At 49.8% G+C, this 23,712-nt stretch overlaps 1 protein-coding gene and 1 pseudogene across 11 annotated transcripts in view; both read right to left on the reverse strand.

Moving 5' to 3' along the window:
- Window positions 1-1,540: 1,540 nt before the first annotated feature.
- LOC127386714 (uncharacterized) lies at window positions 1,541-18,421 on the reverse strand (annotated as a pseudogene).
- Window positions 18,422-19,467: 1,046 nt separating this feature from the next.
- The window catches only part of HDAC4 (histone deacetylase 4), a 251,960-nt gene continuing 247,715 nt past the window's right edge, over window positions 19,468-23,712 (reverse strand). For all 11 annotated transcript variants that reach the window (XM_051623785.1, XM_051623784.1, XM_051623787.1 and 8 more), the window contains one exon: window positions 19,468-23,497. In XM_051623785.1, coding sequence (XP_051479745.1) covers window positions 23,458-23,497 — 40 coding nt within the window. In that variant the 3' untranslated portion in view covers window positions 19,468-23,457. The remainder of the gene's footprint in view (window positions 23,498-23,712) is intronic.

Raw genomic sequence — 23,712 nt, forward strand, 5'->3', positions numbered from 1 at the left:
GAGATGTTTTTCCCAAATTGGTGCCAAAAAAACCACCCCCCCCCCCATCTCCCTCTTCATTAACTCCTAGGGTCTCAGCTGCTGTTCTCAGCTTTATGGACAGTCACCTACAGGTGACATTTGGCTTGTAGGTGTGCAGCTCCCAGACTGCAGAGAGCAGGTGACTGTTTGGGGGTGGCTGGTGAGGGGCTTTGGGGAGCCACAAAGAGCCAGAGTGAGTGGAGGTGGCTGATACTTCTTCTAATTGCTATTATTAAAACCACAGCAACTTCCAGGGATGTCGTGGTGTGGTTGGTTTGAGCAGCAACAACATCTGGCCAAAAAAAAACCCAAAAGTCCAAATCAGGATGTTGTATCTCAGGAGTGTGTCAATTAAAATTCTGAAAAGGACCTTGATTTGAAAAGTCTTTTGCTTTATGATACAAAATAGTCAGTGTCCAAGGGAAATATTTCAGGCTGACTGAAATATCTCACTCGCCAAGGAATATATGGGGCTGATTATTATTATTTTGGTTTGCCAGAAATTCCTACCATTCCTTTTTTCAGTTCATCTCAAATCAGCACTTTGACTCCTTGAAGTGTCTCTAATAGAAAAGTCAGTCCTCTCCCTCTCTCTCCATGTTGTGAGAACTGAAAACAGAGCTGGGTAAACAAAGAGGGGATGCAAAAGTCCGAAGTTGGTAAGAACTTGCCAGTCATCCAGGAGGAATTCAAGCTGTGGTAGATCCCGTGGGTATCAAAAGACAAGGGAATCTGTGCTCTGCTCCCAGGAGAGAAACATTTCACAGTTGCAAGGAAGAACACTGGACAGAAACCAGCTCCCCGTGAGCTTTCAGCATTCCTACCTGTGCTGCTAAGTCCCCAAACCAAGCCTCCTCCATTACATGCTCTTTATCTCAGCAGCAGGGCTCTCTGCAGGACAGAAAACCTACCTTAGAGTCATAGAATCACACAACTATTTAGGTTGGAAAAGACCTTTCAGATCACCAAGTCCAACTACTAACCTAACTCTACCAAGTCCACTGCTAAACCATGTCCCTCAGCACCACATCTAGACATGTCCAGGGGTGGTGACTACAGCCCACAGCTTCATGACTGCTCTAGAAGACACTAGCACCACCACAGAATCACAGAATCACTTTGGTTGGAAAAGATCATCGAGTCCAACCATCAATCTAACTCTGACAGGTCCTTCACTAAACCATACCCCTCAGTACTGTGTCTATACACATCTTAAATACCTCCAAACACAGTGACTTCACCACTGAGCATCCCACCTCTGAGCCCAGCCTGGTCAGAAGACTTCTCCACCAACCTGCATCCCCGGGCAGCTCTTTGGAGTTGGTCTTCACCAAGCAGAGAGCAAAGCAACCAGAGCTCTCCCACCCATGTGGCTGCTACACAACACGATGGCCCAGAGGGGCAAAAATGCCCAAATCACTTGGTTGTTTTTCAAAATCCTTAACAAACGGGGTCACTCCTGAGCTCCATTAAGAACGGAGAAGCTTTAACAGGGGGTTGAAAGAAGCAGGAGGGCAGCTCACTTGGTTTTATTCCTATTGTCACAGGGTGCGATGGGTCCTTTCCTGAAGACGTCGTAAAGCTGGGAAGCAAACACACCACAGCCAAAGAGCCAACTTCCCAACATCCCACCAGAGTGAGACCTCCATGGACGGAAGGAAACGGGCTGCAAAACTTGCACGGAAATAAAATCAACCTCCCTGAGAAGGGCTTGGTCGGAGATAACGGGGGAAAGAGGCTACGAGCGTTGGTAGGAAAGAGCGCGGGAAGAGCTGAAAGAGCCCCGAAAACAAGGAGGAAAAAGGAGAGGAAAGAGCAGAGGGAGAGAGGAAGTGGGGCCAGGGCTGTGCCCGTCAGGAGGGATTTGGCCGGAGGCTGGGTTTTTTTGGGTTAAAAAGTGTAAAGATACAGTTGGGTGAATCCTGGTAGGCAACACCAAAGTCATACTTGCAACTCCCAGCGCGCTGATCAGGGAGAGGAGGCGGAGAGTGACTCATGTTGGAACCTGCCCAGCTTCCAGAGGGGGAAAAGGAGGAAGCAAAGGAGGGGGAAAAGGGGAATCTCAGTGCTCAGGCAACCCTGACAGGCCCTGGATCTGTGCTGGGAGAAAGGGCAGGGCAGGCATGGCTGCAGGGAAGGAGCACCAGGTGGGCTGTCCCCAAGGAGGGCTTGCAGAGGACCTCCCCACCAGGAGGATGGGGACCCTGGGAGAGGTGGGGGGTCCCTGCTGTGGGTGCCTCTCCAGGGCTGGGTCTGCCTCAGCATCTCCCTGCCCACGTGGGCAGGACAGTTTCCCTTCCCATCGCTTGGATGCTGCTGTCCCAGAGGTGCCCACAGGAAGATATCTACCCTGGGGAGGTGATTTCTCCTCCCTGACACCCCCCCAAAAAAAACCCCACCTTCTGCCAGGTGAGGGTAGGAGCTGGGGGATTGCAACGTGCTCCTACCTCTGCCACCACCCTGTCACTGAGCCATGGAGATACTTGGCTTTCCAAGCCAACCCCTGCTGAACTCCTGGGGGTCTTGCAGAGATGTGGATGGAGCCCACCAGCCCTGGGTTGCACGGAGGCCAGGTCTGATGCCTCACAGAGGGAAAAACAAAGTCACAGACCCCATGTCAAGCTTCAGGCATCCCACTCAGTTCCTGCATGGTGGGGAGGGAGCTCCTCACCATCATTTAGCAAGGAGATGCACACACACAGATGTTTGCTCAGCAACCATCACCGCCAGCTCCAAACCGTCTCTCAGGACAACAGAGGAGAAACTAAGGGGGGGTCCTTGCCTGATATTTATTATCCCACCCCAGCTCCCTTCTCATCTACTCATTTTTAACTCTCTGAGAAGCTGACAGCATCAGAAACCGAAGCCAGAGCATCAGATTAACAACATCTTTCTTCTCCAGGCTTTGGGCCACATGTTTGAATCGGTTCAGCTCGTGAATAAAACCAAACCCCCAGAATCTTACAGGCTTGAGACAGAGGTGGGGAGGCCTGGGAGGGTTGGTGAGGAGATGGGAATGGACTTCCCAGGGCAGTGGTGGAGGCACCACCCCTGGATGTGTTCAGGGAAAGGCTGGATGTGACACTTAGTGCCATGGCCTGGCTGATGTGGTGGTGTTGGTCACAGGCTGGACTTGATGACCTTAAAGGTCTTTCCCAGCCTTGGGGATTCTGTGACACCAGATTTAATGTCTTTGTAGCCAACTGGAGTTTTGTTTCTTTAGCTTCTTTTTTTTTTTGAGGGGGGGGGGGAGAAAAAGAAAGTTGTTTTATTTGGGGTGGGTTTTTTTGGTTGGTTGGTTTTTATAGAAAGCAAGAAATGAAGCTGCAGGGTGTGACTCCCCCATCCCCAGCACCCTGGCTCACAGCTTGGCAGTGCCAAGGATCTGTCACACGGGTGGCACTCAGGTCTTGCTTGACCTGAGCAGAAACCCATCCTGTGGCTTTCAAGTAGCACTGACAACGGGGCAAGGCATCACCAGGACACTGCCCTGCAATGCTGTGCTCCTCCTCTCTGCCACCCCATCTCCACCACTCACCCAACTGGCTCCATAACCACTAGAGGGGGGTGGAAGGCAACTAGTTGAGGAGATTAGTTCCTCCTGGGAAACATGGACATCAGCTGGTTGGGGAGGTCTGGAGTTGTGGGCAGGGTATGGAGGTTCACCAAGCTCCAAGTGGTATCCCCATGAGGAAGCCTCCCCACCAGCCCCACCAGCACACTGCTGGAGCTGCCTTCCTAACGGAGGAACCACAGGGGGTGTCAGAGCTTTTCTCCAAAGAGGGATGTTGGGTTGGGGAACAATGCCCCTTGGGGTTCTCCTCGTGGGGAGGGAAGGTTAACCAAACCACAGGCTGGGGAGCTGTGGAAACCAGCTCCCAAATGCCAAGGTGGGAGAGGGAGAGAAAGGCATCCTGATTCAGAATGTAAGTGATCTCCCATTGCCCTAGCCCCCTTCCAGAGAGGATGAACCTCCCTGCAAGCAGGCCATCTTATCTCTAGTGGAGATAAGAACTGAGCTGCTCTGCAAGACTTATGTTTTCTGGGAGGCCAAAGAGGTGGAGAAACCACTGGATGGGGGGAAATGCTCCTTCGGGCAAGAGGAACCCACCACAGCTCTGGGAGAGGATGGAACCTCAGTTCTCCTCCAGGTTCCTTTCACCCATCCTCCTCCTGAGTGAAGAATCTATAGAGACAATTTTGCCTGGGGACCTGTGAGATCTTCTAAGGGTGAAATAAAGCATTTTCCTGTTGGAAGACTTGAAACTGATGAAAACAAGAGTTTAGTAACATCCATCTGGCAGAGTTTTCCCCTGGGAAATGTTCCAGAAGTTGTGATTCTAGGTTCCCCACGTCTTCCTTGCTTTCTGATTCATGCCACAGGGCAGCAGCTCCTGTCCCCAGCAGGCTGCTGGGTCTCCTGCAGTCTCTCTCCTACTTCTGGAGATGCAGGGCACCAAAGAGCAGGTGGACCCAGGCCACAGCCTGGCCACCCACCTAAAAGCTGGCACTGACCTGGAGCTCATCAGCATGGTTTGATCTCCACGTGGTCTCTGAAGTTAATTCGTGTAAATGAGCAGAAAGCAGGATCACCTGCAGCTCCCAGAAAACTGTCCACAGATGAGGGGTTCTCTCCCTGTGACCAAACCACCTGGGAAACCCTTCAGGATGCTCAAAAAAGCAAACCACAACCCCTGCAAAGGTCCTGCTGAGCTTCCCCGAGAACCACAGCAGTGAAAGGGTTACTCAGGAGCTACAGGAGGCCAGCTCCACCTTTTTGGGTCCCTTAGCTCATGCCTGCCTGGTGACACCTGATGGCATCCACAGGGCATGGGCTCTGTGGGTCAGAGACCACCACTACAATCCCATGTCCTCCTGGTCCCTCTGTTGTCTTGCTGTGGGATCTCAATAAAGACCAAGGGCCAGTCCTGTCCTGCACACAGTGCTCAGGTGGTCTCCTAGACCCATGAGTGTGGTGGAGCCTGGACAAAAAGCTGTTGACTCCCCACAGTGACACCTGCATGCATGTTCTCCTCTTGGTGGGGAGCTGATGCCTGCAGGCCATCAGCCACAGGGACAAACCTCCAGGCTTGTGGAGACCCTGCTTGCTCTGCTTTCCCTTTTCTGACCCTCTCCTTGCTGTTGCAGCTGCAGGACAGAGTGCTGAGACAGGACAGAATGAGGTCCAACCCCAATTAGTCATCTCCCACTAATGAGCTTGGGTTACCAGAGGAAGGCCACCTGTGTTTTCTCAGGTTGCTCTTGAGACTCCCAGCCACAAATATGTCAGGGAAAACGGGGGAAGCTGCCATGTGGGACACCAAGCCACCCAAAAACCCCAGTGTTCTGCTGCCCATGGGGCATCCAAACCACCCTGTGGGACCCGAGAGCCTGCACCTCTAGTGCCTGACCCAGTCCCTGCCAACAGTCCTGTCATCACAGAGCTGAGAAGAGACCAAAAACCATCTGAAGCTGCCAACGTTTCCCTACCACAGAGTTCCTGCTGCCTACAAACAAGATCCTCCTACAAACAGCATCATCCAGTAGAACCACAGAAGGTTTGGGTTGGAAAGGACCTGGAAGATCACCTGGTTCCAACCCCCCTGCACGGGCAGGGACACCTCCCACCAGCCCAGGTTGCTCCAAGCCCCATCCAACCTGCCCTCCAACACTTCCAATAATTGTGTCTTCTATAAACAACACAATCCTAGAAGCAACAGAGTCAGAGAGTTGTCATGGTTGAAAAAGACCTCTAAGATCATCAAGCCCAACTGTCCCCCCAGGGAAAAAGAACAAAACAAACCAATGAAACCCAGGCTGGACTTCACTTCTCCAGTTGGTAACGACGGGCTCTGAAAGGTTTTTCCACCTGAAGAAAACTGGGAGAAAAGGTTGAACATTTTTTTCTTCAGTCTGGAAGTCCTTGAGGTGCTTCCCTCCCCTCCAAATAATTCAGTGTGTGTCTCAGTGTGTCCCAGCCAGCCCGAGCATTCCTTCTGGGACACAGCACACAAGAGGCTGGGAAAGGTGGAGATGGCCATGAAATGCAGACAATTTTGTGCCAGTCCCAGGACACATGGAATATTTCTCCTTTTGCTCGTGGGAAGATACATTTTACTCCACTTGAACTTCATGTTTTACTCCACATTTTACTCTGCTTGAACTTCACGTTTTACTCCACTGGAACTTCACATGTTATTCCACTGGAACTTCACCTTTTACTCCACTTGAACTTCATGTTCTACTCCACTGGAACTGCACATGAAACTCCTTATCAGGGTGTTTTTGTCAGAAAAAAAAAAAAAGGAGGCTTTTTTTGGTGCCAGAGGGAGTTGTCCTAGATCCAGGGGGAAGCCCATGCTGGAGGAGAGGAGCAGGGATAGAAAGCACAGAGCTTCCTGGAAAGTGGCACAGGGGACAGATGGGGACAGACTTTTTAGCAGGGTGATGGGACATGGGGTGATGATCTTAAAATGAAAGAAGGGAGATTGAGAATTAGATAGAAGGAAGAAATGGTTTACTCTGAAGGTGGTGAAGCACTGGCCAGGTTGCCCAGAGAGGTGGCAGATGCTCCATCCCTGGAACCACTCCAGGCCAGGTTGGATGGGGCTTCGAGCAACCTGATCTAGTTGAAGATGTCCCTGCTCACTGCAGGGGGGGTTGGACTAGATGTCCTTTAAAGGTCCTTCCAACCCAAACCATTCTGTGATGCTATGGTGCTATGAACCCCCTTGGGCCATCCAAACAGGTGCCCTGCAGTGCAATTTGGCAGGTTCTGAAGAGGTCCAGCGTGGTTATGGTAGCTCAGAGCAGCCTTTGCTGCACTCATCATCCTCCCCCCAGCCAAAACTGAGCCATGTATCTTCTCAAGGTGATCAACTGGGGCTCTGGTCTCATCAGGCATCTTCCCCCCACTTTTATCTCTCCCTAATCTGTCCAAGCAGCTCTGGAGTCCATCAAGCCTGTGATATCACCCCTTGGCACAGCCCCCTCCTCTTCCCCTTTTGCCAGGAGGAATCCTGCAAACACTCCCAAGAAATCCCAGTGGGCCCTGGGGGAAGGACTCTTTTTTTGTGTGTGTCTCCCCCCTCCAGAGAAACTGCCCCAGGAACATGTTCATGGCTCCTTCATGGCTCACACAGGATGCCAGGGAGAGAGGAAGCAGAGGCTGAGGAGAAAGCAGGAAGAAGGTCAGGGATGGAGGACCTTGCCATGGTTTTCCCTGGAACTGAGGAGTGAGGATGACCACATGGAACACAAACAAGCCTTGGGATGAAGGAACCAGCTGGGCTCTCTGCCATTCCCTTGGTTTCCTGGTTGTTCTTTCTCCTGCCCTCCAGACTCCTTCCGAGCCCATTCCCAGTTTGCAGGCTGGCCTAAGTGAGGGCAGTGATGCCAGAGAGATCAAATGTTGGGAATGCTCTTGGCAGACGTGTGGGGAGAGCCTTGGGGCATGTGGTTTCCAGCCTGAGCCCAGCCCAGCTTCCCCCCAGCGTGGCAAAAGCCACCCAGTGAGCAAAACTGGAGCCCACCAAGAGCTTGCAGGTTCCTCGGGGTGATGTGGGAGGAGGCAGCTCAAAGTCACCTCACCCTGGTGCTGACATGTGGTGCCCCACCACGCAGCTGTCTTAAGGAATGGCAACCATGGCCTGGTGCCAGGGCAAACTATGGGCACATGGAAATGACCTTCAAGATCATGAAGCCCAGCCAGGAGCCTGTGGCAGCACGTGGAGGTTCCTCTCTCCACGGCTGGAGAGACCTAAGGAACTTTGAGCTGCCCCCCCCCTCCACAACCATCTTGCAGTGCCAGAGAAAGAAAAAACAAAACCAAACCCAAACCCCTAAACACCATAAACAAACCACCCTCCCAGAGCACTTTGGGAGCTGGGACCATAAACATTCCTTAAGGGAGAAGGTGGGGATGGAGCAGGAGCTGGGGGAGGGGAGATGCAACACCCTCCTGCAGGTCCCACCTTCCCACCTAATCCCCCTCTTGCCATCTGGCAGATTTACTGGCCCCAGTAATGTTGCTCCCACTGATATAATGAGGAATTGCAGCCTGGGCTGAATTTCCTCATGGATTTTGCTTCCCTGCCAGAAAAGTTCAGGGCTGGGTCAGACTTTGATATATACTTATGCATATTTTATATATATATATATATATATATATATATATATATATATATAGACACAAATACATGAGATACCTATTTTTCTTCTTTCCAGGTGATTTTCACCTTTCCCCAGCTAAAGACTCTTTCATCCTCATCTTCCCTGCTCACCAGGAGGGAAACTCCTCTCCCTGAATCCCACATCTGCCCCCTGCACCCTCCCTCCAGCTTTACCCCACCACCCTCAAACCTCCCAAACACACTCCCCTTCAACCTGCAGATTTCTTGTTCTGAGCAGCAACCTGTAAACCACAAGAAGAGTGTCCTTCATAAGCAGCAGTGACAGGAGCTTTTCTGAAGGCCAAAATAGACCTCAAAAACTCATCTTAGGGCTTCTTGTCCTCAAAAAAGGGGGCTTGGCCACCTCTTACTGCAGCAGGATGGCTTGGCCATGGCCATGGGGATGGATGGGGCATGGACACAGATGGACAGGGACACAGGACAGGGCCATGCCATCTTGGCATGAGGAGAGGACACCAAAGACCTGCAGGACCTGGCTGATCCCCTAGCATATCCCCTGCTCTCCCACACTCCTGTGAACCCACAGAGAACCTGGATCACCCCCTTCAGGAGGGGAAGGAGAGGACTTGCTGTACTCGAGGCACTCCAGCCCCTTCAGGAGTGGGAATTTTTATAAAGCCACTTATTAAATACGAGGCCATTGCCCCAAAAAGAGCTGCCAGAACCTTTGCTTCTCCAAGCACCATCCCCTCCTGACCAGGGGTTGGCTCTAAGCTGCCTTTTTCCCACAGTTTCAGAGTTTTACTGTCAACGTTCCTCATATTCCATGTCATTAATCTCCCTGGGCCCCAGCTCCAAGCAGGCTGGAAGCCAAATCCTGCCAGACAGGTTCCAAGAGAAATCCAAGTTGTCTGGAAAAAGAAGGAAATTCAACTAAAAAGAAAAAAATATTTCAACCAGCACATGAACTGTAGCCTGGCTCCCACCAGGGCAAGCGTGAGGCTGCTCCAGCCAACAGATGGGTTTGGTGGCAGCCAAAGTGCCTTGTCCCATCCCACTTGACCAAAATAAGTCTGTTTGCCAAAGAGAAAAAACCCAACGACAACAACCACCCAACAAAGAACCAAACCTGGGAGATGATTTGTAAGTTTCTCAAGATTTCCTTGCTTTGAGAGCTCCCGTTGAGCATTTTTCACAGCATTTTTGGTGTCTCTGTGAGCTGCTCTGAGGCCCCAAAGCTGTGGGTAACACAGGCAAAAACCTCTTCTTTTCCAGGAAAGAGAAGAAGCCTGTCCTGTGGTGGGAAAAAGGAGAAAGGGGAAGTGAAAACAACTCCCTCATGTGGGTATCTCAAGAGATGTCCTACTGCTTTCAACCAGCCCTCTCCCCAGCTTGTCCAGATTGCTGTGCAGTTTGTCTCTGCTCCAGAGGATGAAGCTCCATGTGGCAGGAATACTACTGATCTTCACCTTTCTTGCCAGATGCAGGTGACTCGAATCTGAGGTGACCTCAAGCTTTTGGCTTTGCTCAGTGTCTCCCCAAACTGCTCAGCCTTTGCCAACACCACTTTGAGCACCAAGGAACTTGGGAAACAAGCTACGTCGGACCCAAGACCAAAATCAAGGTGACCAGTGGGAGGCTGGGAGATGTGGGATTATCCCAGAGTGGTTTGGGTTGGAAGGGACCTTGAAGAACACCTAGTCCAAACCCCTGGGGTTGGGAGGGACACCTCCCACCAGCCCAGGCTGCTCCAAGCCCCATCCAACCTGCCCTTCAACACTGCCAGGGCTGGGGCAGCCACAGCTTCCCTGGGCAACCTGGGCCAGGGTCTCCCCACCCTCACAGCAGAGTTTCTTCCTAATATCCCATCTCAGTCTCCCCTCTTTCAGCTGGAAACCCTTCCCCCTCCTCCCATCCCTCCCTGCCCTTGTCCCAAGCCCCTCCCCAGCTTTCCTGGAGCCCCTTCAGGCACTGGAAGGTGCTCTCAGGTCTCCCTGGAGCCTTCTCTTCTCCAGGCTGAACAGCCCCACTCCTGCCCCAGCCTCCTGGCACTGCCATCCCTGCCACAGGCTGCACAGACACACTCACTCCCCAGCTGGAATTACCTCCCCAGCCTCAGACGGGGCCCGGCAGCAGGTGGGAGCTCCGGGCTCCCCCTGACATCCCACAGGAGCCTCGGAGCAGCCGAGCTGCTCCTGCCCGGGCTCCCAGCAAACAAGGCTCCTCTCCAGCTGCTCTTCCCGCCGCTCCCTCATCCTGGCCCTGCCTGCTGGGCACACAGACCCTCCACAGCTCTGCTGGAGCCTCTGGAAGCCGCCCTCAGCTCTCCCCGGAGCCTCCTCCAGGCTCAACCACCTCAGCTCTCTCAGGCAGTTGCGTGTAGGCGCCTTATTTTCCTCCCTCCAGACACAAGTGCCAGCAAGGGTTGAGCTGGAGGAGCTTGTGTGGCTTCACACCGGGGAATAAACTGCTGAGCAGAGCAGCAGCACTAGCGTGTGGAGCTGGGATCCATAGGAACAAGGGCTCTGACAGCCCCGTGGCGTGATCCATCGCTCCTCCGCGCCAGCCCTCTTGGAGGGAACCCGAGAGCTGCTCTGGAGGAGCCCTAATGAAATCTGCAGAGCTTTGACTGCTTCCTTCCCCCCACCCCGACTCCAAACCTCTTCCAAACAGAGCTTGGTAGCTGCCTGCGATGCTTAAAGTCCTTAAGACCTGCCTCTCTCTGCTCGCAGAGGGAACCAACAAGGAATTGTTTTGAAATCACAGCGCAAATCGAATTACCCGTCGCCGATAAGGGGGAGAGAGGTCAAATATGAAAAGGCTTTAGATGAAAAGAAGAATTAGCCCGCAACCCACAAGGAATAACTCAACTCAAGTCTCATTTTCAGCACTCCCCACCCCCCCCCCCCCCCCCAGAACCTGGCGCAGCAGAAGGTCCCGAAACGAAGCCCGAAACAGATAAACCCGGCCAAGACGATTTGTTACGCGGAGCCGCTTCGCCCGCCACATGCTGAGCATCAACCAGCCCCTCAGATGGGAGATGTATATCAACGTGCTGGAAGCCATCATCAATCAGCTCGGAGGAAACCAAGCAGCCCTTGCTCAGGTTCCAGCCAGAGCTATGGGAAGCCAGGCTGTGGTTTGGGTTTGAAGATCCTCAGCACTCCCTCCTCCTCCTCCTCTTCCTCCCGAGGTGGGGTTGGGGGCCTGGCTGCTGCCCCAGCCTGCAGACATCCCCACAGCCCCGAGAAGACCTGGGTGGTGGTGGGGGGAGGTTTGGAGACCTTCTCCTCTTGGCTGCACCCAGACTTGGCTGGGTTATTGACGGGCTTGGGGACACGCCTGGGGCTCCCAGAAGAGCTTTTCCAGCCATCTCTGCTTCAACTTTCCCCCCCCCTCACTTCTTTCACAGAAGAAAAAAAAATAAAAAATCCCTCCACCTTTTCCCAAAGACATATTTTATCCCCTTTGGTTGCAATCTTCCTTCTCTCCCAGAAAGAAAACAATCCAAGGCAGCCCTACCAAGGCTGGGCTTGGTTTGGAGGCCAAGCAGGGACCCACCTCCTGGATAAACAGGCTCCAGAAATTCCTGTCGCTCACCAGCCAGTGAACCCAAGCAGCTAAAAGGCAGCTGGTGAGCTTGTGCTGGCTGTGTTATCCACAGGGATTGGGGGAGGATTTTAGAAACTGCAGTGGGGAAGGAAGGATTCTTTTATTCTTTTTCTTTCCATTTTCTCCTTCTCACTGAAACGCGTCCTTGAAGAGCAAACTTCTGAAAGCTTTTCTCAAGGACTCTGGGTATTTAACTGCCTTTAAAGCCCAGGAATTGATCCCCATTCCCTTTCCTGACTCAATGGGAAACAGGTCTCTCATCCCTACAGACCCTCTGAAACTCCCGACCATTTGGTAATTGTGGCCTGACAGATCCACCTACAAATGCACAGTGGGGTCCATACCCCCCCATCCTCCTAGATGCAGTAAAAAATGTGTTGTCTTGCTGCTTTTCCTTTAAATTGCATTGAATTTGCAGATTCCCAACCTTTCCTCCTTGGAGCAGAGGCATGAATGAATGACAAAAATAGATGAAAACTACTCAGAAGAGCCACATTAAAGCAGAGAAAGTGGACGTGACTGTGGCTGGTGCACATTGATGTTCTGCCCCTGCAAACAGACCTGCATGGGAAGAAATGTTTTCCCCACCCATGCTTTGCATAGAATCATGGGATCCTTTTGGTTGGAAAAGACCTCTCAGATCATCCAGCCCAACTCTTAAACCCAGCCCTGCCAAGGCCACCACTGCCCCATGTCCCTCAGCACCATCTCCAGGGCTTTGAAATCCCTCCAGGGATGGGAACTCCACCCTGGGCAGCCTGGGCCAGGCCCTGACAACCCTTTCAGGGAAGAAATTGTTCCCAAGATCCAACCTCAACCTCCCCTGGCACAACTTGAGGGTGTTTCTTCTTATCCTATCACTTGATCCTTGGGAGAAGAGACCAATCTCCCTTCACTCCAACCCCCTCTCAGGCAGCTGCAGAGGGTGAGAAGGTCTCCCCTCAGCCTCCTTTCCCCCAGGCTGAACATCCCCAGCTCTCTCAGCATGCAAAGCAGGAGGGAGGTTTTGGGGAGCTCTTCTTTAAACCCTCCCAATCTCCTTTCAGAGCAGCAGCAGCAGCCTGGCTGGGTAAAGAGGTCCTGCAGCAGGTGCCACCACTTTTTCCCCAGGACACAGTCCAGTACAGCTTGTTATTGGTAGGTGACCCCCTCCAGGGATCATACCTGCCTTCTGGACTCCTCCTGTTTCTTCTGCATAGCCCTCAAGCTTCTTCCAGAAAAGAAGCAAGTCCCAGGCCTGCAGCTGTGAAAGGTTTGAGGGTCTCCTGGCCAACAAGCACTTCTGTGCTGCTCCCAGGTTTTCTGGGCACTCTCAGATTTGGGTAGTGTAAGAGGATGGATAGAGGAACAAATCCGAAGCCCTGTGCAGTCATGGCCCAGGTGGCTTCTCAGATCTCCACACACTTGCAATCACACAGAAATCCCACAATCCCATCCAGAAGCCCCTCAGGAAACACCGAGAGCTGGTAACTAGTTCCTCTAGATTGGTTCTTCCCTGCTGATGCCTTCCAGCAGTGCAGCCTGTGACACAGAGGGTGGTCAGACACTGGCCCAGGTCACCCACAGAAGTGGTAGATGCCCCATCCCTGAAACCATGGAAGGTCAAGTTGGAAAGGGCTCTAAGCCACCTGATCTAATTGGAGATGTCCCTGCTCATTGCAGGGAGGGTGGAATTCGATGTCCTTTGGAGTTCCCACCTGAACCACTCTGTGATTTACTGTCTCTGGGCCCCTGAACAGGGGACCAGCTGTACTGCCTGCAGGTTGAGACCCTAACCTACCCCCACCACACACATCTAGGACTCACATTAGGTCGTTCACATCTGCCTTGAGACACCAGTACAACCCAATGTGCAACATGAGCAGCAGATGCCACCAGCCTTTTGGGTTCCCTCAGAAAATGCCCAGTATTACTCTCTATTGCCCATCCCTGGGGTCTTGGCCTGGTCTTTGTTGGCAGACATGGTCTGCAGGGTGTTTCCTTTCACTGGGAACCTCTCCCTGTTCTCCTAGAATTCAGTCAAACACATGCATTTTTCAGCCAATCTCCATGGCAGTCTTAGAGAGCAATTCCTGCCTCATGCACACACAAAACAGCTCCACCACCCCGTTGTGCTGTGTCCACACCACCCCACTCACCTGGCCAGCACCAAGCTTTCCAGAGCATCTGAACTGACTTTCTGCTCCACTGGCTGCATTGACTCCACCTGGGAACAAACTCTTACTGGCATTTAAAAATCTCTGTCTCTTGGAGTAGTTACTGTGGGGTCTCTGGGTCTCTCTCCTTTGATGCTCTCATGTTCCTGCAGCCCATGTGCAGCCCTTTCCTTCAGCTTCTAGAACTTCAGGTTCTAAACCCACCAGTTTGAGAACAGACAGACCAATCCCAGCCAGTATCTCCATTATTTTCTTGTTTTCAGTTCCTTCCAGATGTGATCTTCCTTTGGAGCTGGATTTGCTGTTGACAAATCTCACCCAGGCAGGACAAAAGAGCAGCAGCTTCAGCCACCTCTCCTGGCTGGTCCTGCTTAAGTTTGCTGGGTTTTAAAAAAATAATAATTATTATTTTTTTAAAAAATCTATCATTGTTTTCTTCCCAGTGTTTATCTGGGTGGCCCAAAGCACATCCCCTGGCCAGAAGACCACCCGTCTGGGGACAAGACTTGAAAGCTGCAATCCATGCCACCCCCTTATGCATCACTGGCATTTTAACACCATTGGATATGGGATTGTTGCTTTTCCTTCACGTGGAGGAGCAGATGCCAGCTGCCTTGGCCAGGCATTAGCCCTTCTCCCTCCCATACTCAGGCAGGAAGTTCTCAGTTCCCAGACACCTTTTCATTAGGTACCACCAGCTTTTCCTCCAGGGGAAACACTGGGAAACACCTCCCAGCTTTTCCCCACTGAGAATTCGAGCTCAGCAACATCCCAGAGCACCCAGTTCAGGGACCAACATCTCTAAACATATTGTTGTTTTTTGTTTTCTTTTTCCCCAGCACCATGACTCAGTTTTCCCTGAAGCTTTTACTCCTCAAAGACCTGCACATTCCAATTCCCACTCCCTGAGCCTCACTAATAATTTTTTCCTTGCCTAGCAACAGTTGGGTTTTGCAGCCCAAAGCTGAACTTCACCTGGAGAAGAGCAGCCGGGATTCTTGGAAAAGGACCATGAGAGAGAGAAAATGGCTTTTGGAGCCAGCTCCATCCCACAGCTCCCAGGGAAGCCCCACAGGACCCTGGCCTGGAGCTGGGCAGTCCAGGGAAGGCAGCAGCAGCCTCGTGCCAACAGCTCCCTGCCCTCCTGCCAGCACCAAAACCCTTCCTGCCTCCCCTGGAGAAAATCCAGCAGCTCTCCAGAGGCAGCTTTGGAAGATCACACTGACATTTTTTTGCCTGGTAAGATGCAGGCAGGGGGAACATTCCCAACTCCTCCAGTGATCTTCAGAGCAGCCCATAAGAGCTCAGCCACACACCTGCCCTAGGAGCAAGGTTCCACCCAGCACAGATCCAAATCCCATCACAAAAGCAGGACGTTTTGCTGGCACAGGCTGAACTCTTTGCCTTTCCTCCACGTGCTCCTGCTCTATTATTTAATACTCGACCTTATCCTTTCCCCTCTGGTGCTCCCATGGCTACAGAGACATTCATTTAAAGGACAAAGCCTTGACTTGCTGCCCAGAGTGAGGAACAGCCTCTTTCTACTTAAAAAAGCAATGAACTACAAATAATTATTAAAAAAAAAAAGCAACAACAGAACTAATCCCTAAAAGAGCCCCAGGAAGGGCAGGGAGCAGCACCCACCCTAGTGCCCAGGGGAGCATCCTCCCTCTCCAGCCACAGGCACCCACTGGAGAGGCTTGGAGGGACCCACCTGAAAGGACAGGTGGATCATCAGAGACTGTGGGTCCTGGGGGTGGGGCAGAGGAAGCCCTGACACCTGCTGCCCCCCCAAAAAAACCAAACATCCAGGCCCAGCCCTTTGAAACAACCTCTCTCCATCATCCTGATCTGTAGGGTCTCAAACCCACCTCTCAGCCATGAATATTTATCAGAGCCCCAAGTGCCTGGGGCTCCTTCAGAGGATGAGAAGGATTAGCAGCCTCTGACACCCACGCTGAGGCTGAAATGGTGTTTGCAGCCCCCCCCTGCTCCCCTCCTCCCACAACAAGCCCCTGCCTCCAGGCTGTAATAGCTGGGCTGGATGGCCAGGGAGGGCAGGGAGTGATGGGATGAGGGGCAATGATTTTAAGCAGAAAGAGGGGAGATTTAGATAGGTTTTAGGAAGAAATTCTGTGCTGTGAGGGTGGTGAGAGCCTGGCCCAGGTTGCCCAGGGAAGCTGTGGCTGCCCCATCCCTGGCAGTGTTGAAGGGCAGGTTGGATGGGGCTTGGAGCAGCCTGGGCTGGTGGGAGGTGTCCCTGCCCATGGCAGGGGGGTTGGATCTAGATGATCTTTAAGGTCCCTTCCAATCCAACCCAATCTGGGATTCTACGATACAGAGGGTAAATAGAGGGAAACCACATGGAAATGAGACCATGAAAGAAAAAATTTCTATCTACTTAACCCACCTGAACTTGAGGGTAACACCAAGACCCTCCCCTGAAGGGCAACGTGAGCAAGTGTGAAGTCTGATGGGGGCACAGACACAACCCATGGGTTTGTGGAACAACCCCCCCACCCAGCCTGCACGACTGGGCAGAGCAGAACAGGACCATCAGACATGGAAACGTGGTTTGGGAGACCCCGGCGTGGTGTTGGGACACCTCGAGAGAGGGTCCTTAGGACCTTGAAAGACTGGAAGGGGTCAGTATTCCCACCCACTTCCTGTCACAATCTGTACTATCCAGGAGAGCCAGAAGCTTTGCCCTTCACCCTTTCTGCTCCTCTCTCCCTGCCAGGGCTGCTGCTGGTTCCTTTGGTTTCCCACGTGCTCTCTCCAGAATCCACCTGCACTGGGAGCTGTGAGGAGCCCTGCACCTCTCCCGTATCCCTGCAACCATCAAGATGGGTTTTGTATGGAAAGACTTATCTGTCCTTCCCCCATATTTTACCCTTTCCCCTTGTGTTACAGTAAATTTGCTTCTGGTTTCAATTTCCAAAGTTTCTCTTCTGTATTCCCCTTCTATCTTCCCTGGCTCTTTGGTGCGTGGGCATCTACGTCCCATCCCTTCACTGCCCATGTCTCCAATCAGGCAGCAATATCTTGCCACAGGGCTCGGCCCAAAGGGGCTTCCCCCTGTGCTGCCACTTGTCCCATTTCCATCCCTTCATCCACCCCCACAAAGCGTTTGCTGCCATCCAGGAACCCGTGCAGAGGTCAAGTATTGGCCACTGCTCTGCAACGTCCAGGGCCAGCTGGACGGCCTTTCCTTCTGCAAATTGCCTCGATTCACCTTCTCCATCCTCAGCTTGTGCAACCTGTCTCGTAGGACTCCAGGCTGCAGCTTTCCACCTTTCCACCTCCGCTGACTTCCTCCTACAAGATCCATCAGTGAAATGAGCAAACTGCTTTTCATGCTCTGACAGTTGATTATACGGGGCAGCCTCCTCTGCACCAGCCACTATCTCATCAGGTGCCATTCCAAAAATCTTTGCCTCTGGCCAGTTTGTGATCACCTCCACCATGCCTGGGCCACTGGGGCCCCTGTTCCAGCTCGCTGTGTTATCAGGGCCATCCACTTGATCCAGGTGGCATTAGTGACATGGTGTGTGGGGTCTTGAATACCTCCAGAGAAGGAGACTCCACGACCTCCCTGGGCAGCCTGTCCCAGGGCTCTGTCACCCTCACAGTCAAGAAGTTTCTCCTCATATTTCAATGGAACTTCCCATGTTCCAGCTTGTCCTGTCACTGGGAACTCGTGACAAGAGTCTGGCTCCATCCTCCTTGCACCCACCATAGATACTTACAGGCATTGATCAGGTCTCCCCTCAGCCTTCTCTTCTCCAGGGTAGAGAGTACAGATGTCCTACCATGGCCATCCCGACACATACACATGGGTTATCTTTGACCAAAAAGCCACTTTTGGTGCCCAGACCCCCTTCCACAACACCAGGAACTGTGCTGGTTCCACGTGGATGCGACACGACGCCAAAGGCATCAGGTGCAAAGAAGATCAGCGACAGAAACCAGGGTGATACTATAATTAACTTTTTCTTTTTATTTACACCACAAGAATAACAAGTTGTCATAATGTGGTACAAAATACTGGACTCCTAATAAAGTTGAAATTGAAGTTGGTACTGTCAGAGAAAGACACCATTGGCCAGTAAAAAAAAAAAAAAGGAGATAAAAGAGAGGGGGAAAAAAAAAACAACAAACCACAACCAAAACAAAACAACGGAAAAAACCAAACCAACCCAAAACAAACAAAAACCAAACCCTAAACAAAAAGAAAAAAAACAACCAAAAACCAAGAAAAATACTCCAACTCCACCAAGTAAAAGAAAGGACCATCAGAAAACTTAGCACAAAGGATGCTACCATCACTTCAAAGTAGGGTCCATACAAGAAGAGTGAAACTTGTGTCTCAACGACAGCGTAAACCGGGCAGCTGCTACCAATGGTGACGTCATACTGAGCATGTATAGGTATAAAGTAGAATATAATATAGTTACAACTTTTTGATACTACATATCTGTAATAAGCTCTCGGGTGAATAATGTTTCAACCCCTCCCACCCCTCCCCTCCCCCGTCCCCTCCCCACTTTTATATATATATTATATATATAAGTTTGTCATCCTCATAAATTGGAAAATAGCGCCTCCACTATGGAGCACAGAAAAAGTGTTAATTTATTTATTTTTTTTTTTCTTTCAATAGGATACTTTTTTTTTCTTCTTCTTCTCCTTCTTCTCCTCTCTCATCAATATCAAAGACAAAGGGAAGATGAGCCAAGAACGGGCTCAACTTCATGACAATGAAGAAACGTGTTTTTCCTTTCGATGTCAAGTCTCCTTTCAAACCACAGTGTTGCACAGTACACGACTGTTTTTAAAGTGAAACCCAGCAAGAATACAGCATGGAAAAGTTATTTTTTTTCTTTTTCCTTTTTTTTTTTTTAAAAAAAAAACCAAAACAAACAAACAACCAAAACCCAAACCAAAAAGTTAACCCAGCTGTGCTGAAGAGTTAACTCTCTCTCAAGTCCTCGTCATCCGTCTCTCCTTGGAATTAACGACTCCGTGCGTTGACAAAGGGTTTTGCATCCAACCTCCCCACCCAGCTGAGAAATCCAACCAAAAAACACCAACCCCAAGTTATTAAAAGGAAAAAAATAATTATAATTATTATCATCATGACGACACAGGCAGTTTTGCTTTGTGTAGTTTCCCAAAAAAACACTGTTTCCACATAAATACAATAAACTCTATTATTGGTAAGTCACAAGTGCTAGATAAACTTTTTTTTTTTCTTTTTCTTCTTAAAATGAGAAATGTTAAGTAGTCCTTTTTTTTCTTTTTAATTACTCTTCTCTTTTTTTTTTTTTTTAAACAATAAAAAGCACAATTTCTCCTTAAGTTTCAGTAAGACACAAAAAATAGTGTTCCCACTCTCCTTCCTTCGTGTGTACCTGTGTGGGTGCATGGGTGGGTGACAACAACATCCCAACCTTTAGTCTCTGCAAATGCCACGAGAGGAAAAAAAATATATACCCCCAAACGAAACAAAAACCAAAACAAAAAAAACCCCAAAAGAACAAACAACCCCCCAAAAACCACAATTTTTCTGTGTGTGTCTGTTTTCAAAGCTGCCAAGTTTGGCGTGCAAAAATCTGTATACAATATAAAGACATGCCAACCTTACAGACCATGCAACCTCAAGGTGTAGGAAACTTAAAAAAATAGATTCATATATATTTTTTTATATATATATTTATATATATCAATGCCCCTAAAAGACGTGGGCCCAGAAAAGTTTACAAAAGGAAGAATGGAATGAATACATGACTGCGACTAATAAAAAAAGGAATGTTTTGTATTGAAAGTAAAAAAAAAACAACAACAACCCAGCAACACCAACCCCCCAAAAAAAAACCCCTCAAAAACTCCAATGATTACTTGTGTACTGCAAACTGGGCCTCGCTTCTCTCTAAAGAAGGTTTAAAGATTTCTCTTTTCTTTCCAAGCAGGTATGAAGGACGCCCTGCGCAGCACTCGGCAGGGATGCAGGAGCACCCTGGGCTCCTGCCCTGCCGGTGCAGCTGCCCTACAGCAAAGTCATCTGAAATGAAGAAGCTAATGGCTCAAAAGGTGAAAAAAAAGATCTCCGGGGAGCCTCAAAACGAGGGCTCCTTCCCCCCCTCTCTGCATCTGCACCAGGAGCATCCCGACTTCACCCGGGGAGTGGGCACCGCTGAGGGACAAATCCACATCTCCGGGAGTTTGGAGGAGACGTCTCGGAGGGGAAGAAATAATCTTTCCATCCCTGGCAAAAAGCTGAGCGAAATGATGGAAAGAAACGAAGGCAGCATCCTGAGAAGCTCCTCCGAGTTTTCCAAAGAAAGCAGCTCAGCACGGGGGCTCTCAGGGACACAGAAAGGGAGAGAGAAAAGCTTTGCCACAAGCCAGAGGAGATACAAGAAAACCCGCCGGGGAGAAGCGGATGACAGAAACGGACGCGTCAAGGCGGTCGCTGCCCACAGCGTCTACACGGTGAAACATGAAAGTCAGTCACCAGATTTGGCAGCCAGGTTTGAGTTTGGATCACAGCAGCAAAGTGGTCGGTTGAAAAAAAAACAACAAACAAAGAAACATCATTAAAAAAAAAAAACCAACAACAAAACCACAACATCTCCAGGTACGTCGTGTTTGGACACGGGAAGATCACTTCTAGAATCTGCTGAGGCCGGTCCCACGCGACCGAAGCTATTCGTGATTTCAGCACGTACTTGGGTTTGCAAAAACTCAAATACAGTAGTGTCTGGTTTCTAAATTGCATTATAAACTGAGGAATAAGTCATAGTTTAAAAAAAAAAAAAAAGGCACCAAAAAAAAAAAAAAAGCCTCTTGCATTTGCTCACACGTGTATGATTACGCTTCAAATTCCTCCCGCGAGCGAGTCCTGAATGGAATGAAAACGGCCGCTTCGAGAACTGGAAAAAAAGAGGAGTTACTGGAAGCGACCCCCGCCAGTCGTCATTGCCACAGAACAGAGTAAGGATGGACAAAAAAGCTTCCCATTGTTGTTGGGATGAGGGGTGTGTGCTCTCCTACACTGCTGTAAGAAGGCACCCGTGTCGAGCCGGGCTCCTTGAGCTCTTGGTGGCAGAGCTCGGGTGCTTCACCCACCGCCCTCCTCAGGAGGCGAAGGTCAGCAACAACCTCCTTGAGGGAGGTGGGGGGGGAAAAATACTTGGGGGAGAAGTTCTCCAGCCCTACCAGCGAGGGGAAGGAGAGGAGAGAAAGAGTGAGGGGGAGAAAAAAAGAGATGAGCGTGCGTGTCCGGCGGAGAGAAAAACACCAGCTGTCCCACGAGGGTCTGACAAGGCTTCCCAAGGGTGGGCAGCGGCGGCAGCCGCCGGGATCCTCGCGGAGGACAAAGACGTCGCCCATTGGAATAACTACTATGTGGAAGGTAAGAAAATTCCTTATGTTCTTTACACAGCTACTACAACAGGACGGAGGAAAATATACAGTCGGCGGTAGCGTTATAGACAAGAGCTCATCGTGTTCCCTCCTCCTCGCTAAAAAAACAACCTCGCCCTTCTCTCTGACAAAAGAAATAAACTCTGACCAATCTGCCAAGGTTCCTTACGCCTGCAGAAAGCTGCTCACTGAAAGACTTCAGAAAAAGGAGGGGAAAAAAAGAAAAAAAGACACAAAGGAAAATCATGTACAAGCAAGAAGAGTGGGAGGGGGGGGGAAAGAAAGGCTGAGACGCGAATTCGATCGGAAACGAAACCTGCCGAAAGGAAATCAAGTGTCAAAGAGTCGCACAAACAAGGCTTCTTGAGGGGGTTGTGAAGTCTCAATATAAAAATCAACAGCAAATTCATAGTCTTTGCTATAAAAAACTCATTTTTTGTTGTTGTTGTTAGAAAAGGACCGCAACTAAAAACCTTAAATTAAAATACAAATGTTTAGGGTAGTTGCCCAGTGGCTAACGTGTTGGCTTTCTGAAAAACTTCCCCAACCTGTTGCCTCAAAAGTCCTCGAGTTTCAACCTGGATCCTTTTCCAAAAGCACCTTTGACATCCCCAATTCAAAAATCTGTCCCTAGGGAGCCTCCAATGGCTACTGTTATCGTATGCATTTATTACATATATTTTTTTTCTGTAAATGCATCATAAATATTTGTATCAGTAATTCATAGGAATCCGGTTTCTAAGCTTGGAATAACATTTGGAATATACATTATACACACATATATATTTATACCTAACAATTTAAGCAATATCTCATGCTAGTTGCTTTTGATAAAAAGCATTCCAGTCTTAAACCTGCATTTGTCTCTAGTACATGCTTCAAAACCAAATTGATAAGTTCAATTACTAGGTAATGTAGAAGAGAGAAAACACTGGAAAATTTGCTTTCAAAAATGGTTGAATTTCAAAGACCCAACAGTATTTGCCACTTTCTTGGCAACTACCTTAATTCATTTTTCCTTTTTTCCCCACTTTTTTTTTTTTTTCCTTATTTTTTTCTGAAACAGCAATGAAAGAAAAACAAAACAAATCCAAACTTGTAGACAGCTTTTGGAGACGCTCTGTTCAGCTGATGCCTGCTTCCCAACCATCATGCCAGCACAAGCCAAAAAAAAAAAAACAAACCAGTCTTCCTTTCCTGATGGCAATTCTTGGCTTTCCCAACCAGAGGAAAAATATTCACGAACTGCTGTGTTCTTTGTGGTGAATTTTTTGTTTGTTTTGTCTTTTATGTTGTTTTTTTTGTTTTGTTTTGTGTTTTTTTTTTTTTTACTTAAGGCATTGTTCCTCAAAACTTCAGAAAATCCAGCTGCACCAAATCCATCAATTAAAAAAAAAGGCACAAACTCATCTTCAGATGGCTTTGGAGACAATAAAGCCGACTCCATCTGGGCTACCATTTCCCCCCTTCTCTTTTCCCTTTCCTTTAGATGTAAGACAAGTCCCTCCTTCCCTGTCCCTCCCCATTAAAAATACAACATCTCCCATTGTTCTGGTTCCGACAAGAACGTCGTTGACTCACAGGCAGGCAAGAGCCATTTTAAAAAATCCAAGGAAAATGCAACTACAAGGATGGGTCGAGTGGTTCAAGCAGAGGTTGCTGAATGGTGGGTCATCAAATTGTAAGCACCAGTTTTACCTTAAGGTTTGTTTGCTTTGTCTTCCTGTGTGTTGATGAAGCTTCGATTTTTATGTTTGGTTTGGTTGGTTCTTTTCCTGGCAACTGTGCCAAAGCCTCCACGGGCCTCGTTCCCCGTTCCGCTCCCGGTGAGGGCAAGAGGAAGAGTGCCCAGTGTTGTCAGTCCTTTTTACTGCTCTTCACCAGCATGTTTCTTTTTCAGCAAATTGATACTGCAGACGAGTAGAGATATGGAGAGACTTTTTTTTTCTTTTTTTTTTTTTTTTTCAGTTGCTTTGTTTTACACCTGGTTGTCCTTCTGTATTCTGGAGAAAACCATGACAGGACGCAGGAGTAACAAGAGAAAGCTTCTTGGCAGAGCTTCAAGACGAAGACGAACAAACAGGAGAACTCCAGCTCGAAGGTGGATGCTACAGGGGAGGTTCCTCTTCCATAGGTTCATCATCAGGTCTGAGCCGTTGCACAGCCAGGAAGGATGGGAAGGGAGGGAAGAAAGAAAAGAGGGTTGAGGGTGACAGAGTTGGACTATTTCACAGAATCGCAGAATGTCTTCGGTTGGAAGGGACCTCTAAAGGTCATCTGGTCCTACCCCCCTACAATAAGCAGGGACATCTCCCACTAGACTAGGTTGCTCAAAGCCCCATCAAGCCTGACCTTGAACATCT

This window comes from Apus apus, chromosome 6 (assembly GCF_020740795.1).
Source record: "Apus apus isolate bApuApu2 chromosome 6, bApuApu2.pri.cur, whole genome shotgun sequence".
Classification (NCBI taxonomy): Eukaryota; Metazoa; Chordata; class Aves; order Apodiformes; family Apodidae; genus Apus; species Apus apus.